Consider the following 17,854-nt stretch of genomic DNA (forward strand, 5'->3'; position numbering starts at 1 on the left):
TGTACTTTACTTTTTAACATTTTGGTTGAGTCATCTAGAGAGCTTTAACTCTACTGTCTGTACTAGAAAAATAACATTGTATAGAGTAAAGCAAAGTCAGACACCTAATAAAGCCCTTGACATTGTCTTAGCCATCTTTCAGAAGATACAAACCTTCATTGAGGAAATTCACTGTCTTAATGTTTCATGTCTACCTAATGACAATAATGGCTATATTTCTTCCTTAGAATAAAAATAACATTCTTTAGTGTAAGTTTTGCTTTATTATCAAGTCCTGACATTTTGGATTCTGTAAATGATTATACTCTATTTATGCAGTTGTTCTCATTAATTTCCAAGACTGGTCTCTGGTTAAATTGTCTGCTGACCTCCTTAGCTTAACAATGTTCTTTTTTCTGAGAGCACTCCCACCATCTCTGTCAGTTTCAGTGTGCTTAAAACTTATTTTCATGAAACGTGGGTAGGCTAATCTCATCTAGGCTTTCCCTTCATTTCAAATTATTCAGCATTTGTGGATGCCAGTTTATACCCTATTAAACTAAGTATGCTTAAATATGTCTTATCTCTTCAGTTAAACTTCTAGAGAGAAACAAGCCACAAGAATACTGGTAATAAACCTTTAGAGACTGGAAAAAACTACAACAGCCTGTTCTTTATAAATAACAGTAACAAATCCAATGTTAGGGTGTTTAGAATGTGCATTAGTTTATGAAACTCCTTAAATAAATTCTTGAGAGAAGAGATCTCCAAAAAATGCGAAAAGAAGTCTTTGAAGTCCTTGAAAAGTGTGTGCATTAAGTATTCCCCAAATATACAGGAATTAAATATAAGATTATGTATCTTTGAACAATATAACTGAGGGGAGGGGAGAGTAAATGTGTTAGTTGAGATAACACAGTTCAATCTACTGGGAAGCTGACTCCTGGTATCTCTTCTGTAGATAAAACAAAGTCCCAAAAGTACACTTACTTGGGAGAGATTGTATAGTGAAGTAGAAGTATAGCCAACTTTGGCTGTTGTTTTGGTTTTCTCCCAGTTCTCTCTTCCTTAGTGTTGTTTTCCAAAATAATAACCTGAATTTTATCACTCGCCTTTTTAGAGATGTTGGGTACATTTTTTAAAAAATAAATGAAAGTATATCTAGTATATTTTGATCTTCTAAAGTTCATGAGATCTGTATTTTTAATTCTTTAGTCCTTTTAAAAACATATCAGGGCTTCCCTGGTGGCGCAGTGGTTGAGAATCTGCCTGCCAATGCAGGGGACACAGGTTCGAGCCCTGGTCTGGGAAGATCCCACATGCCGCGGAGCAGCTGGGCCCGCGAGCCACAACTACTGAGCCTGTGCGTCTGGAGCCTGTGCCCCGCAACGGGAGGGGCCGCGATAGTGAAAGGCCCGCGCACCGCGATGAAGAGCGGTCCCTGCACCGCGATGAAGAGTGGCCCCCACTTGCCGTAACTGGAGAAAGCCCTCGCACGAACCGAAGACCCAACACAGCCAAAAATAAAGAAATAAATAAATAAAGTAGCTATAAAAAAAAAAAAAAAAAAAAAAACATATCATAATTATTCTTAGATGTGCACTGAATGCTTATTTTACATTATAGGTAATACAAGAAACCCGATTAAAACAAATTTATACAGCAGAAGAAAAGTTTGTGGTGAAAACTTCTTTTTATTCAAACAAAGTTATTTCTAGTAACACATCCCTAAAAGTAGCCCAGTTTCTCACAGTCACTGTGGATCTAGAGCAAAGACGACACTTAGAAGAACAGCTAAAGGTTGGTCATTTAAAAAAAATTTTTTTTTTATTGAAGTACAGTTGATTTACAATGTTGCATTAGTTTCTGGGGTACAGCAAAGTGATTCAGTTATAGATATATACTTTTTCATATTCTTTTCCATTGTGGTTTATTACAAGACATTGAATATAGTTCCCTGTGCTATACAGTAGGACCTTGTTGTTTATACATTCTATATGTAATAGTTTGCATCTGTTAATCCCAGACTCCCAATCCATCCATCCCCTGCCTCCCCCTTTCCCTTGGCAATCGCATATCTATTCTCTATGTCTGTGAGTGTTTTGTAAATAAATTTGTGTGATATTTTAGATTCCACATGTAAGTGATATATGGTATTTATCTTTCTCTTTCTGACTTACTTCACTTATAATCTCTAGGTCTATCCATGTTGCTGCAAATGGCATTATTTTGTTCTTTTTTATGGCTGAGTAGTATTCCATTGTATGTATGTACCACATCTTCCTTATCCATTCATCTGTTGATGGACATTTAGGTTGTTTCCATGTCTTGGCTATTGTAAATAGTGCTCCTATGAACATTGAGGTGCATGTATCTTTTCAAATTATAGTTTTGTCTGGATATATGCCCAGGAATGGGATTGCTGGTATCATATGGTAACTCTATTTTTAGTTTTTTGAAGAACCTCCATACTGTTTTCCATGGTGGCTGCACCAAGTTACATTCCCACCAACAGTGTAGGAGGGTTCCCTTTTCTCCACACCCTCTCCAGCATTTGTTATTTGTAGACGACTTTTTAATGATGACCATTCTGACTGGTATGTGGTGGTACCTCGTTGTGGTTTAAATTTGCAGTTCTCTAATAATTAGCAATGTTGACAATCTTTTCATGTGCCTATTGGCCATCTGTTTATCTTCTTTGGAGAATATCTATCTAGGTCTTCTGCCCATTTTTTGATTGGATTGTTTTTGAGTTATATGAGCTGTTTGTTTGTATATTTTGGAAATTAAGCCCTCGTCAGTTGCATCCTTTGCAGATATTTTCCCCTAGTCCGTAGGTTGTCTTTTCATTTTGTTTATGGTTTGTGTCCTTTCATGTGCAAAAGCTTGTAAGTTTAAGTCCCATTTGTTTATTTTTGCTTTTATTTCTTATTGCCTTGGGAGACTGACCTAAGAAAACATTGGTATGATTTATGTCAGGAGAATGTATGGTGTTATGTCTTATATTTAAGTTAAAGATTGGTTATTTCGATTTGAGTATTAATAAAGAATATTAACTGGAGTTATAATACTTTAGCCTGTTTTTTAAATATACTAACAATATTGCATATTCCATAGGAAATTAATAGAAAATTGCAAGCAGTAGAATCAGGGTTGACTGCCTTACGTGAGACAAACAAACATCTAGAACACAAAGATAATGAACTTAGACAAAAGAAGAAGGAGCTTCTTGAAAGGAACACCAAGAAAAGACAACTGGAACAAAAAATTAGTTCCAAACTAGGAAGGTATCTTTCAGCCTGTTTTGGGATAAGGGGGTTGGGTGGGTGGTACAAAAGCACTGTAAGGATATTATTAGTTATACATTGATGACACAATTCCCACCAGCACTCTGTGTACAGTTTCTCTCTCAAACTTACACCCTCCTCCTACCCAAAACATGGGATAAAGGGAGGTGAATCTTAAGTGTTGTGAGTTTTTCTGTTCCCTGATCTGCTGTTCTCATCCCTGGACCCCTTTCTATTCTTAAAAATTATTGAGGACCTTGAGGAAGTTTTGTTTCTATGGATTATATCTATTGATATTTACCAAATTAGAAATTAAATAATTCATTAAAATGATAATAAAGTCATACATTAACATATTTATGAAACAGTTTTCCAAACAAAATACATTTAGCAAGAAGAATGACATTGTTTTTACATTTTTGTAAATCTCTTTAGATGAAGTCAGTTGTTTTTCATATGTGCTTCTGCATTCACTTGGTTGTGAGATGTTTTGGTTGAAGTATATGAAGAAAATCTGGCCTCACATAGATATGCAGCTGGAAAAGGGAGAAGTGCTTTAATAGACTTTTCAGTGTATGTATTCTTTAATGTTACATCAAAACTTGCCAAGGTGTGGTTTGTGAAAGTTTAATTGCAACATGGAATGTGAACTCATCAGTGAAGTTGTGCACTCTTACATTGCTTTAAGTGCATCATTCACCCATGAATGACTTTGTTACATTATGCTAGCTTACTGTGAGATCCCAGGCAATTGTTCTCAGAACTTATTGTTTTATTTTGAATTTAGATATTTTGTAGAAACTTGGAATATGTAAAAGATGGGATAAAAGCTATTAGGGTGTTCAGTCTAGGGGAAAGGAACTGTGGCTTCCAGTTTCAAGGCTTTTCCCATGTCCTGTCAGTCATGACACAGCACAGACCTTTTTGTTGTGATTGTTTCTTTTATGCTTCTTTGCTATAGAATAAAGATATAGATATTAATAACATAATAAATGACAGCTCATTGCCTTGAATAAGGTACAAGTTTACCTTGATCTAATATAATAGTGTTTCTAAACACATTCATAAATTAAATCATATTTAAAATGCTTTAAGAAAAAAAAAAATTTTAAGCAAACAATTGCCCATTAACTTTTGTTTAAATAATGTACCTTGGTTGCTTAAAGCAAGATATAACTATTTAGTCTAACTGCCTAGAATTTTTTTCTACTTTAACTCTTCATTTCTATCTTCAGTCATCTACAAGACATTTACTGTTGGACTGCTGTATTGAACTCATTGTCTAAAGCTAAACTTTCTCCTCATAAAGTAATGTTGATTTTTGTAGTGCAGTAACCTTTCCTATCCATTGTCATCCTGCTGTCTCATACCTCCAGTTACTCACTTTGGAATACTGCAGTGGTGACATGGTTAGTGGTCTCTACTTGACTAGTCTCCTTCTCCATTCAGTGCATCCAGAATACTGTCATCCAGTTTATCTTCTTTTCATGTTCCTACCCCCTTCAAGAATATCTGTTATAGCTTCCTACCTTTACTACATGAAATTTAATTAAATACTGCTTTCCTTTAGATTGGCTTTCAAGTTTTTCAAAATCTTATTTCACTCCACCCATTCTATTTCCTCCCTGTCTTCCCCAAAGTCTCTTCATGTACCATTCAGTCCACTCTCTACAGCATCCACTGAACTTACTCATTCTTGTTTATTATTGCTTCCATCGTTTGTTCTTGATTTTTCCCTTGAGGCAACATGATGTAGTGGAAAGACCTGGACTTTGATGTCAAATGGAAAGACTTGGACTTTGATGTCAAACACATCTTACAACTTAGTAGCTGGGATCTTAGGTAACAACTTCTGAGCCTTAGTTTCTTCATCTTAAAGAGCTAAGTATTAACTTTTAGGATTGTTGTATTGCCTTTTCATTATATTTTTTTTACCTGTTAATCAGATCTCCACAGTTAAGCTCCGTAAGGGAAGGGACTATATTTATAAACAATGTTTATCAGTTATGGGCCAGACACTATACTGTGTTGCATAATTTGCCTTTTTTTAGTATTCACCAGAGCCCTGCAGGAGAAGTACTATTATTATTTACAGTTTATAGATGAGGAAACTGAAGCTCAGAAGAGTAACTTGTTCAGTTATATTGCTCATTAGTGGCAAAGAGGAAATTTAAATCCATCTTTCTGATTCCAGATCCTATACCATTAGCCACTAGCATTACCTAGACTATGCTGGGCACACACTCTATCTCAAAAAATACTTTTCAATCTTGAGTGGTTGCATAAAACGATTGTTTAATCTAGAAGCTAGCAGTTAACATCTGAGTAGCATTGCTAAATAGCTCACCCGTAAAGCAGCAGGGGACCTAAGAATTTGGGCTCAATCCTTGTGTTTTCTCTGATTTCCACATCATTATGCATTTCATACAGTTTAAAGCTGATGGAACAGGATACTTGCAACCTTGAAGAGGAAGAGCGAAAAGCAAGTACCAAAATCAAAGAAATAAATGTTCAAAAAGCCAAACTTGTTACTGAATTAACAAACCTGATAAAGGTAAGCCATTTTCTTAATTTTAGTCATATTTTTTTTGTTGCAGGTCGACAGCAAAATCTTAGCAAGAGATTTTCAACAGTAATTTCAGCTCTCTGTTGTATGACATTTCTCATTATAGATCAGTAAATTGGTTTAAAGCACTCATTAAGCTAAATTATTTTATTCCAGATGACTCAAATATACAAGAAAACTTTAAAATTCTCTTAGAATAATTATTTGAGAGAGGTATCAGTCACATTAGAAAAATGTTATTTTTTTCATGGTTTATAATTTTGTTTTTTAAAAGAAACTATTGTTTTTCTTAGTTGTAAAACAAACAAACTCATAGGGGTTTTTATTCCTAGATTTGTACTTCTTTGCATATACAAAAAGTAGATTTAATTCTTCAAAATACTACAGTGATCTCCGAGAAGAACAAATTAGAATCAGATTATATGGCTGCTTCATCACAGCTACGTCTCACAGAGGTAAAATGTTTGCTTTTATTTTTTATTTTGGGGCTTCAGACCAGTTTGAAAATGTGTGTGTGGGGGGGGGGGTATGTATATACATATATGTGTATATATATATATATCATGCCTTGCAATATGAAGGTTTTTTATGCTCTTTAATTTACAAATTTAATGCATCCTGCTGATGAGGAAGCAATATTTTAAACCCTTTGTATGTATTCTGCATTTTATGTTATTTGATTGGGGGAGGGGTGGTAATAATCAAAAAAGAGAATTAGAGTCCCTGATTTAGTCACTTGAAAACCAAAGTCTCATGTCTGCTTTCTTAACCAATATAAATTATAGTTGTTACTGTTACCAAGCAGCAACTAGTAGCTTTTATTGCAGTTTGTATCCCATAAAGTAAACTGCAGATGAGTTCTAATCAACACTAAGAGTGGCCTTAGTGTGTAATCTTGGTGATTTAATCTTCTGTTAATATCTGTGAAACGATGATAAATATTGAAATAGTGGGGGGTCGGGGGTGATGTACTAAGTTAACATAAATTCCAAAGAAGAACTAGCAACAAAATGAGTTAGTATAACAGTGGCATAGTTTTTGAGTCTTCCAAATCCTTTCCCAAAAATAGAAGAGCAACTAGGATAACATAACAGTTAACAACCCATGGACAACATATACAACAAACCAAGCTTTAAGGTATCCCTATAGGTGTACTGCAGTATATTCTCACACTTAACCACCCAGGGTTAACATCAGGCTAGTTAAGGGCTTAGTCCCCAATAAAACTACCCTTACTTCAAATGCTAGCTGCAAGTTCAGAGGTCCCCAGGCCACTTGCACTTCTGACCAACTGACTACAAATTCAAGGGTTCTTATGACTCCCCCATGTTCTGTAATTAACTAGAATGACTCAGAACTGAAGAAAAGGCTATATTTAACAATTACAGTTTTATTATAAACGATACAAATCCCTACTAGTCAAATGAAGAGACATGTAGGGTGAGGTCTGGGAGGGTCCTGAACACAGTTTCTGTACACTTTTCTGGTGAAACCAGGATGTGTCACCCTCCTAGCATCAGTGTGTTCACTAACCAAGAAGCTCTATGGAGCTTCAGTGTTCAGGATTTTTATTGGGGTTGCATTACCTAGGCATGATTGATTGGATCATTGGCTGTGTGGTTGAACTCAATCTCCAGCCCTCCTCCCTGGAATTCAAGAGATTGGGAGGACAATAATAAGACTCAAAGCCCCAGCCCTCTAGTCACATGATTTGTCTTTCTGGCATTGACTTCCCCCATCCTGAGTCAGTCACTCCTTAGCGTAGTAAAGTCAGGTGTGATCCTAGTAGGGGCCCGTGAATAACAAAGACAGACACTCCTATCACTCAGACAGTTCCTAGGGTTTTAGAGTCTTCCTCCCAAGAACCGGGGACAAACATCAGTCAAATTCTATATTTTACAACACCCATGAACTCCAAAATATAGGTGGGTAAGATCAGATCAGCAGCAGCATCAAGACTGGTATGGTATCCAAAAGTATGTGGTAAGAAGCAGAGGGAAGGCTCCAAGAATCCAAAAATCAAGTCACCAACAGGTACTCATCTCTAAAGAAAAGAGGCCCCATTTGGTGTGGAAAGTTCAGCAGACCAATTTGAGAGCAGCTGAAACTGGGAGGTGACTGTAGACTCAAGAAAGGTCAGGTGGTGCTGGGGTGGTGGTTCAGGCCCTGTGAACTCTCAAATTAACCGAAACTGCTTTGCAGAACAAAGCTGCTTACTGAGGAGAACTAGAACTACAGGATAGACTAAGGAGATAGTAAGCATGTATCATGTGATTATAAGGCTGACACATTAGCTAAAGGCACAACACTCTAAACATGGGAGAAGGGAGACAGTGTAAGTAAAATGGAATATATTTGCTGATTGTCCTATAGGTACTATCAGGAAATAAAAGGGTACTACTTCAGATTAGATGCTTTGGGAGAGGGAAATGAGGGAGAATTTCAATATTGTTTATAGTAGGAACCAGTATCTCAAAAAAGATATTAAGGCCATAAGGATATTGTATAAGATATTTTGCACCTAATCTTTCAAATAAAAATAGCTTTCCTAAATGCCAAAAATAGATGAAAAAGGGAGAAGGGGACAGTATAAAACAGATTACATCACTGAAGATTAGATATTTAATTTAATCTATATACATATTAAGACAAAACAATGGCAGAACTTAGGCCAAACATCAATCAGTCATATCATTAAATATAAATGGAGACAATTTATCTTTTTAAAAAGTTTTTTGAAGTAAATTCCAATACTATGCATAATATGAGAGGTACATCTAAAAGAAAGAGATTCAAAAAGGTTTAAAATGAAAGGACAATGAGCACCAGGGATCTTTTGGGGTCAAAAAGACTCAAAATATTTATCAAAAATATATGATAAACCTATGAATTTCATAATTGATGCTTAAAATAATAATGGTCACCTTTGGAGGATATTAGGGAACAAGCTCATGATTTTGAAAAATGGCAAAGAAAGAATCTAGCATTTATGCTGGCTTTTTTATGTGAACTATTTAGGATAAACAAATGAGATGGGGAAGTTTTTCTTTACAGAAGTATTTCAGTTAATAAATGCAGAAGGAATTATACTGTTAGAATATCACCACCTTGTAGCTGCTAATGAATCAGTGGATCACATTAGCTGCTAACATCACAAAAAGATAGCCAGATATTTATTTATGTGTATCCTGATGGAAGGACATAACACAACACCACCTATGAACTAATCTTGTGAAAAAATCAAATTTCAATCTGATTAAGCCTCTAGAACAAGGTTTCTCAATCTCAGCACTATGAATATTTTGAACTGGATAATTCTTTTTGTGGGGGGCTGTCTTTACCAGCATCCCTGGCCTCTATTTGCTAGATGCCAGTAGTACACTGTTCCCTCAGCTGTGACAACCAAAAATATTTCCAGACACTGCCCTGGGGAGCAGAATTGCCCCCATTTCAGAACCATTGCTCTAAAACTACCAGTTTACAGGAAATACAGGAGAACAAAAAATATGCTAAATGACTCCACAGGAATACAGTAAGCAAAATCTAGAACGTAAGGGACTGTATAGGGACAAATCATTTACTTTAGCACTGTCCAATAGGAATATAGTGCAAGCTGTATGTCATTATAGAGTCTCTAGTGACCAAATTTTAAAAAGTAAAAAGAAATAGGTAAAATTGTCTATCCATTTAATAGTGTATTTAACTCAATAAATTAAAATGTTATTTCAACATGTAATCAATATTGGAAAATTATTTATTGAGATATTTTACAATTTTATAATAAGCCTTCAAAATACTGTAATAAATACAACACATGTGAATTCAGATGATAAATTTCCATCAGAAATATTAGATTTTATAAAACTTAAGAGTTGCAAAAGTAAATTCATATACTCAGATTATTCTAAACATTTTCCGGTGGCTAAAGTGAATATTGATTTTAAATTTTAAATGATTTTAAATTAAAAATTTAGTTTCTCAGAACTCTAGTCACATATGACTTGTGCCTTACTTTATTGGGCAGTGCAGTACTGTAACTAAGATAAAAAGGAGAGAGGAAATGTATAAGCTAAAAGGGACTTAAAAAACGTACTAACCAAAAAAAAAAAAAAAAAAAAAAAACGTACTAACCAAATACTATGTGTGGACATTATTTTGATCCTGATTTGAACAAAGCAACTACTTAAAAAAGCTCTAAGAAATGGAATTTTGAATATTGACTCAATATTTGATAATATTAGAGTTTACTGATAGTATTTTTTAAGTTTGATAATGTGGTTATGGATTTATCTTTTAGAAATACATTGCTGTAATATTTACAAAGAAACTAATGTTTGGAATTGCTTCAAAATAATCCAGGGAGGGGGCCGTGTGGGGAGGGAGTGTAGATGAAACTATGATGGTCATGAGTTGAGAATTTTTGAAGAAGCTGGATGGTAGATACATAAAGGTTTATTTATACTGTTCTCTCTCCTGTTTCATATATTTCTACATTTCCCATAGTAAAAAGTAAATATTTCCATTCTTGGCCATCATGAAACAGGGGCTCAGTTTACGCTCTTATCTTAAACCACTACAAGATGGGACAAAGTATATAAAACAAAGATTTTCAGACATTGAATAACAGGCAGCACAGGACAGTGATTCCCTAAGAGAAGGGAAAACAGAACCAGGTGAGCTCTACAATTGCCTTAGCTTATTGCCTGGAGAGTTTCCAGGCCACGATGTAGGGAAGAGGAATTTAATAGGAGAGAGCATAACAGTACAAATCCTACAGACATTAAAAGGATTTGTTCATTGAAATGAACAAATTTCTTAAAAGATACAAGCTATCAAAGATCACTGAAGAAGGAGCTAATTAGAATAGCCCTGTATTTACTAAAGAAATCATATTTGTAGTTAAAAGCCTTCCCATAAAGAAAACTACAGGCCCAGAGGCTTCACTGGTGAATTCTACCAAGCATTTAAAAGAATTAATATCAATTCTACCTAAAGTCTAGAAAAGGTGAAAAGGAAAGGAATACTTGACACATTATATGAGGCCAGCCTTAGATATCAAAACCAGACAAAAGAAAACTGCAGACCAGTATCTCTCATGAACATAGATGAAGAAGTTCTTAATAAAATGTTAGCAAATCAAATTCAGCAATATATAAGAGTAGTATATCCTAACCAAATGAGTTTATCCCAGAAATAGAAGGTTGATTTAACATGTGGAAATTCGTAAGTGTAAATTCACCACATTAACTAGAGAAAAACCATATCATCTCATCTCAATATATGCAGAAAAAATATTTGACAAAATCCAGTATCCTTGTATGATAAAAACTTTCTGCATCTAGAAATAGAAGGAAACTTCATCCTCCTGACAAAGGGCATCTACCAAAAACCAATAGCTCATATCATATTCAGTGGTGGAAACAAGGAAAATGCTCACTCTCACCAATTTTATTTCACATTGTGCTGGAGGTTCTAGCCAGTGCAATAAGGAAAGAAAAAGAGGAGGCTTACATATTGAAAAGGGAGAAGAAATTTGCCTATTTCAGACAAATATGATCATTTCTGTGGAAAATATTAAGGAATGTACAGAAGTGCTTCTAGTTGAATTTAGCAAGGTTGCAGGATACAAGTTCAATATGTAGAAATCAGTTATGGTTCCGTCTGTCAGCAATGAACAATTTGAAACTGAAATTTAAGAATACTGTGTACAATAGCATCAAAAATATTAAGTACGTAGGGATGTATATATATTGGGTTGGCCAAAAAGTTCATTCGGATTTGTAAGCTGTTACAAAAACCTGAACGAACTTTTTGGCCAGCCCAATATATATGACCTATACGCTAAAAACTACAAAATTAAACGGAATTGATTGTGTTCATGATTCAAGATTTGTTAGAATATCAGTGCTCCTCCAAATCTGTAGATACAGTAAAATTCCTAGCAGAGTTTTTGGAAGGGTTTTAGTTTTTGGAAGTTGACAAGCTTATTCTAGAATGCAGTGGGCTTAGAAGAACTTTGAAAAAGAACAAATTGTATGACAGAAACTACCTAATTTTAAGACTTATTACAAAGCTACAGTAATGAAGACACCATTGTATTGGTGTAAAAATAGACATACGGATCAGTGGAACAGAGAATCCAGAAATAGATACACATATATACAGTCAGTTGTTTTTTTGGCAAAGATACTGAGGAAATTTAATGTAGAAAGAATAGTTTAACAAATAGTGCTGGGACAGTTGAATAGTCACATACAAAAAAATGAACCACAACCCTTACCTCATACCATAATGGATCATAGACTTAAATGTAAGAACTAAAGCTATAAAACTTCTTGAAGAAAACATAAGAGAAAATCTTAGTGATCTTAGTTTTGACAAAATAGAATAAATAGAACACTAAAAGCATGAATTATAAAGGGAAAGAAATCAGAAGTTGTACTTCGTCAAAATTAAAATTTTTTCAGTAGACACTATTAAGAAAAGGCAGGCTACACACTGGGGAAATGTATTTGCAAAACATACATCTGACAGAGGACTTGTATTTAGATGAAGGGCTCTTACTCTGGGCCAAATCTAGCCTCAGGTCTGTTTATGTAAAGTCCCTGCTAGCTAAGAATAGTTTCTGCATTTTTAAAAGCCTCCACCCAAAAAAAAGAAGAATATGTGACAGACTGTATGTGGCCCTCAAAACCTAAAATATTTACTTAGTGGCTCTGTATAGGAAAAGTTTGCTGACCCCCGATAGATAGTATAAAAAGAACTCTTAACAATCATCAATATAAGGAAGACAATTCAGTCAAAAAAACAGGCCAAAGATTTAAACATATTCTTCACTAAAGTATACAGAGAGCAAATGAGCACATGAATAGGTGCCCAACCTTATTAGTCAGTAGGGAAATGTGAATTAAAGCCATAATGAGCTATCACCACAGACCTACTGGAATGATTTAAAATTTTAAGACTGACCAAAGTGCTGGTGAGGGTGTGGAGCATCTGGAACTTGCATACATTTCTAGTAGAGATTTAAAGTGAATAACCACTTTGGAAGACCATTTGAGAGATTCTTAAATACTAAACATATACCTGTCATGTGATCCAGCCATTCCTCTCCCAGTATTTACCCAAGAGAAAGAAAAGCATACGTCCATGAAAGACTGGTACACAAATGTGTAGCAACTTTCCTTGTAATAGCTAAAAAATATGAAATTCTACAAAATGCAGAATGCTTAGTGACTGAAATAAATCAGTGGTTGCCTGCAAAGGGTACAGTGGGATGGATTACAGAGGGATACACAGTTGTTGAAGGTAATAGATATGTTCATTATTGGTGGTGATGGTTTCACTGATGTACATATTTGTCAAAATTCATCAAGTTGTACACTTTATATATGTGCAGGTTATTCATTAGTTACACTTCAGAACTGAAAAATTTAAGGAAAAAACAGGATTTTATCACTTGTTTCACTGAAGTCTTTTTTCAAGTATGAAATTTTATATACAAGAGTAAAAAGTAATATAACATCCATGTGTCCACTGTCCCTTTTAACAGATGTAACACTTCGCCATATTTGTTGCAGGTTTTTAAGACTGTTCATGTATTCAGAGTCCCCTTGTACCCTTTCCTATCTGTTCTTCTACTTTGCTAGAATATACTCCTTTCTGGCAGTGGTCTGTACATGATTCACTTTACACTTACCAGAAACTAACGTGTTGTATAAAAGTGAACTACAGTAGTATCTTTCAGTGGAAAGAGTCTTTAGAGGCTGGGTAGCCATAGGATTGCAAAGATGAATGGAAAGATTAAATCAGAGTAGAAGAACAGCTTCATTATTCTGAAGCCAGCTTCTTCAAACTCTCTGGCTTCTTGAAAAAGCTTATGGCTAGAAGAAATGGGGAAAAAACAAGAATTTTGCTAGCAGGTAAGCATCTTAAAGTATGCAAGCACAAACACACCTAGCCAAAAGGAGCTGAAGGTCAGGTTCTGAAGGTCAGGTTCCATATCCTAGGGTTGGGTAGTTCACTTTGAGCAAAAACCAGAGGGTTGGAAGATGGGAAAGTTCCTTCCCTCTCCCTACGCCACCCAAAGAAAAGGAGTGGAGGAAGACAGGAAGGCAGCGGGTGTAGCAGTAGTCACTCTGAACACGTACGTAGAAGAGATCCGGCAAAGAAACTTGGGTGGGGGTGGGGGTGGGGGGAGGTGCTGGATGTGGAACAAGTTTCCAACGGAGAGCTCATCATACTTTGTGGAAGCATAAGGGAAGTCATCTGCAGACCGTGTGTTCTCTTGGTAAATAATGATAGAGCCCATGCCGAAGTTTCTTCATTGATTGAGCCTGTGAACCTGGTTGTTGAGTATGGTGTTATAGAAGAGATTTCATGAAGGAATTGACCCCTTATGCAGATATATGGAGCTTTCCGTCCAGTCACACGAGACAGTATTTGATCCTGCTGCCTGAAGTTTTGTTTTTGAATTAAGTGTCAGTGAGAACTTAAGAAAATTATGGGTGTCGTGTTACAGAAGTATCACAAAATCATGTTAACTTTGGAGTAAGCCCTCTCCCAGACTTCAGCCGCTGTTGACATGGTTAGAGATACTCTTCAGCAGCCTTAGTTCACGTAGATGTACTAAGATTAGGTGCAAACTGTGACTCATCCATTTTGTTAGTAGTAGCAGAAATAGTAATATTTTGAGTTGAGCTGACTACTCTGGCGAGTAGGAAAGTTCTTGTGAGGAGGTTTTTTTTTCAATCTTTGAGTCACTAATTTTTTACAAAGATGGCCACATTATACTGTCTAGAGAAATAATCTGATTAGCTGCGTGTCACTCTAGATTTTGTTACCTGGAAATAATACCCACTCAGTTGTCAGCCTCTTACCATACTCACACACACATCTTGTCAGGTTTTTCCATACTAAGCTTACTTGATACTACCCCCCGGCTTTATTTTGTATTTCCTCAACAATATTTTGCAGCATGGTTTCCCTTTTTTATATGTTGATCTGAAAGTTATTAAATGCTTTTTATTCATAATTGTCTTACCAACCCTTTTGTAAGGTTCTTTTATTTCTTACACTATATTTTGATAAGTTTTGTTACTGACTGATCATAGTCACCAACCACACATTTTAAACAGTCAAGAATGGTGAGTAAAAGATACAGAGAAGAGTAAGTGTATGGTAGTTCATTTTCTCTTTCATTTGCTCTTTTTCCTTCTCATGTTTGCTGTCACTTACCCATATTTGCTCTTACCTGTTCTTCTGCTGTCCTACTGCATTTGAAACAAAAAGAAATCATTTCCTTCCTTCCTTCCCTCCCCTCCCCTCCTCCTTTGGACACACTGCAGGTTGTACTAAGGAACCATTACTGCCACTTCAGGGTTTGTCTTTTACCCTGATCATGAAAACAAGTTCACAAAAGAAGACTGACACAAAAATTCAGTAGGGATTGTATTCGTGAAGGAACTTAGGGATAACTAACCACCACTGAGTTTGAAACTTCCTCAAATTATTGGAAGGCAAATAGGGGAAAAGGGTTCCAGACCCATAAAACATCTCCAGAGGTATGTCATTACCTTCTGGAATATTTTTACGACAAGTTAATAAGCAGACTGTACATGAATCCAGATACAGAGGTGGACAGATGGATGTACATGTTACTTGGTTTTTTACTTTGGGCAGCGTTCCTAACCACTCCAAGCCTATTGTCTTCAGCCATAGGTATTATGATACCTAACTTGCAGGGATATTTGTGATAGTAAATTTAATAATATACATCATGATGCTTAGTGTGTGCCTAGCATGAAGCCCATATTTCCTTAAGAAGTATAGATTTACATCAGGAATTGGAAGTTGTTAAATTTATTTATCCTAATACTAAATATAGAAATTCTGTGCTTTCATCTAATGTGCTTTCCTCTGCCTGCCTGCTTACTACTCTCCCACAAAAAACTGAACTTCAGAGGAGACTTTTTTTTTCCAATTTAAATGATATATATGTATTTGGCGGGAAAAAATCCTTTCCCAAGTAAATAGTATTATTGTCACTGCTTCACTGTTTACTATTAGATTGATGGAAATAGAATTTGTAAGCTTATATATTAAAACGTCAGTGAAGACCACTGATTTCTAAACTTCAAATTCGACGTTAAAATTTTAAGCTGCTTAAAACAAAAAGATTAAATACTTTTCATATTTCTAAAATATATATGCAGTCCAACATGAACGAAAACTTATGGTTGACATTTGAATTTGAAATCAATTAAATTGGAATGAAGTTTGATTCTTGTATTTATATGAAAGGAAAATTGAGGAAGAAATGTTTTGATCTACAGCCAGTTTTTAAGTAAAAGTTTATGCTACCTAGAACGTAGTTTAATTCCTTTCACACCAAAATGGCTTTCATTTTGTTTCACTCTTATTTTAATAAATTAAGTAGAATATTTACTGTGTTAAGTTTCTGTGCAACATATATTTAGTAAGAAATTCTGTGAACAGTCTGATTTTTTCCACTAGAGGGCCCTCTTAGAGAAGGTTTTTCTTGTTTAGTGTCAAGGTATTTCTGTACAACTTTCATAACAATTGAACTTTATCAAAAGACTTTCAGAGAAAAGATAATACTTATTCATTTCTTTCAGGGTATGTACCTACAGAGTAATCTTTTCTGAGATGTTGGTGGGGGATATTTTGTAAGTTCGCCATTTTCTCCCCTTATGTTTTACACAGATGAACTATTTCTATGGCCTTTTAACTGTTAAAGGCTAGATTCTATGAAGAAATGTAAATAAGCCCTTTTCACTAGCCTGAATTTACAGTGTTATCTTATATAATTGGACTCTTTCTGCACCCCACCCCCGCAGAAAAACTCAGTAAGAATTATGGGGTGGGGGAAGAACAGGTGCTATGTGAAGATTGTCACAAACATGTATGTATAGAAACATTTTCTCTGATTTTTTTTTTCCTTTTTTAATTTTTGGCTGCATTGGGTCTTCATTGCTGCACGCAGGCTTTTCTCTCGTTGCGGTGAGCGGGGGCTACTCTTTGTTGTGGTGCGCAGGCTTCTCCTTGCAGTGGCTTCTCTTGCTGCAGAGCATGGGCTCTAGGCACACGGGCTTCAGTAGTTGTGGCACAAGGGCTCAGTAGTTGTGGCTCGCGGGCTCTAGAGCACAGGCTCAGTAGTTGTGGTGCATGGGCTTAGTTGCTCTGCGGCATGTGGGATCTTCCCGGACCAGGGCTTGAACCCGTGTCCCCTGCATCGGCAGGCAGATTCTTAACCACTGCACCACTAGGGAAGCCCTCTGATAAAGATTTTAGTAGACATATGCCACCAAACAGAAGGAAACTATTGACTGAGCTTTTGTCCTAAGCCCAGAGCCCCAGATATTCAGCTTGGGAATATTTCTTTCCCATAATGTTCTAATACTTCATTTTAGCAAGATCCAGAGGAATAGGAAGCAGGAAGAGAAGACTTTAGGAGTGTTTAGTTCTGTCTAGCTGTCCCATGTTTTGCATTTGCCTGAGTATAATAGGCTCTAGAGAGCAGAGTAAGGGTGACTGGGGGTCTTTAATTTTCTTTTATTTCTCTTGGTGTGTAGGGGCCAAGGAATCCATTCAAGGAAACTTTATATTGATACTAACTGATCAGTATAAAGGCTTGCTTGCATTTTCAGATCAGTCCAGTATATATATACTTTTACTTTTTATAACTTGTGTCTTAGTTTACTTTCTTTGCTGTCAAACTTGTGTGCATAAAAACTACCTCAGGACTTTATTAATAATACAAATGTCCAGGCCTTGGCCCCAGAGGTCTTAATTAAATAGATCTGGCTTGTGGCTGGGACATCAATACTGTTTAACAAATCTTCCCTCTACCTCACACCTGCCCTTGTACTTTTTGTGCAGACCAAAGTTTGATGGAAAGAGCAAGCTAAGACCTGTTTTCTTTTTCAGGAACCTAATCATTTGCTATTTCCATCTTAATATCTCTGAACCACATATAAAAAAGGAGGTAATACATTTCTTT

General features: G+C 35.7%; 2 protein-coding genes across 4 annotated transcripts in view; one reads left to right on the forward strand and one right to left on the reverse strand.

Annotated features, from left to right (window-relative positions):
* The window catches only part of SMC5 (structural maintenance of chromosomes 5), a 97,168-nt gene that overhangs the window by 68,161 nt on the left and 11,153 nt on the right, over positions 1 to 17,854 (forward strand). For all 3 annotated transcript variants that reach the window (XM_057548879.1, XM_057548880.1, XM_057548881.1), the window contains exons 14-17: positions 1,606 to 1,779; positions 3,097 to 3,266; positions 5,697 to 5,820; positions 6,165 to 6,287. In XM_057548879.1, coding sequence (XP_057404862.1) covers positions 1,606 to 1,779; positions 3,097 to 3,266; positions 5,697 to 5,820; positions 6,165 to 6,287 — 591 coding nt within the window. The remainder of the gene's footprint in view (positions 1 to 1,605; positions 1,780 to 3,096; positions 3,267 to 5,696; positions 5,821 to 6,164; positions 6,288 to 17,854) is intronic.
* Positions 4,132 to 17,854, reverse strand: part of KLF9 (KLF transcription factor 9) — a 100,398-nt gene continuing 86,675 nt past the window's right edge. Inside the window, exons 5-6 of the transcript XR_009008681.1 lie at positions 5,614 to 5,727; positions 4,132 to 4,221 (exon numbers count right to left, since the gene is read on the reverse strand). The gene's annotated coding sequence lies outside the window, so the exon portion shown is untranslated. The remainder of the gene's footprint in view (positions 4,222 to 5,613; positions 5,728 to 17,854) is intronic.

Source organism: Balaenoptera acutorostrata, chromosome 6, assembly GCF_949987535.1.
Source record: "Balaenoptera acutorostrata chromosome 6, mBalAcu1.1, whole genome shotgun sequence".
In the NCBI taxonomy this organism is placed as follows: domain Eukaryota; kingdom Metazoa; phylum Chordata; class Mammalia; order Artiodactyla; family Balaenopteridae; genus Balaenoptera; species Balaenoptera acutorostrata.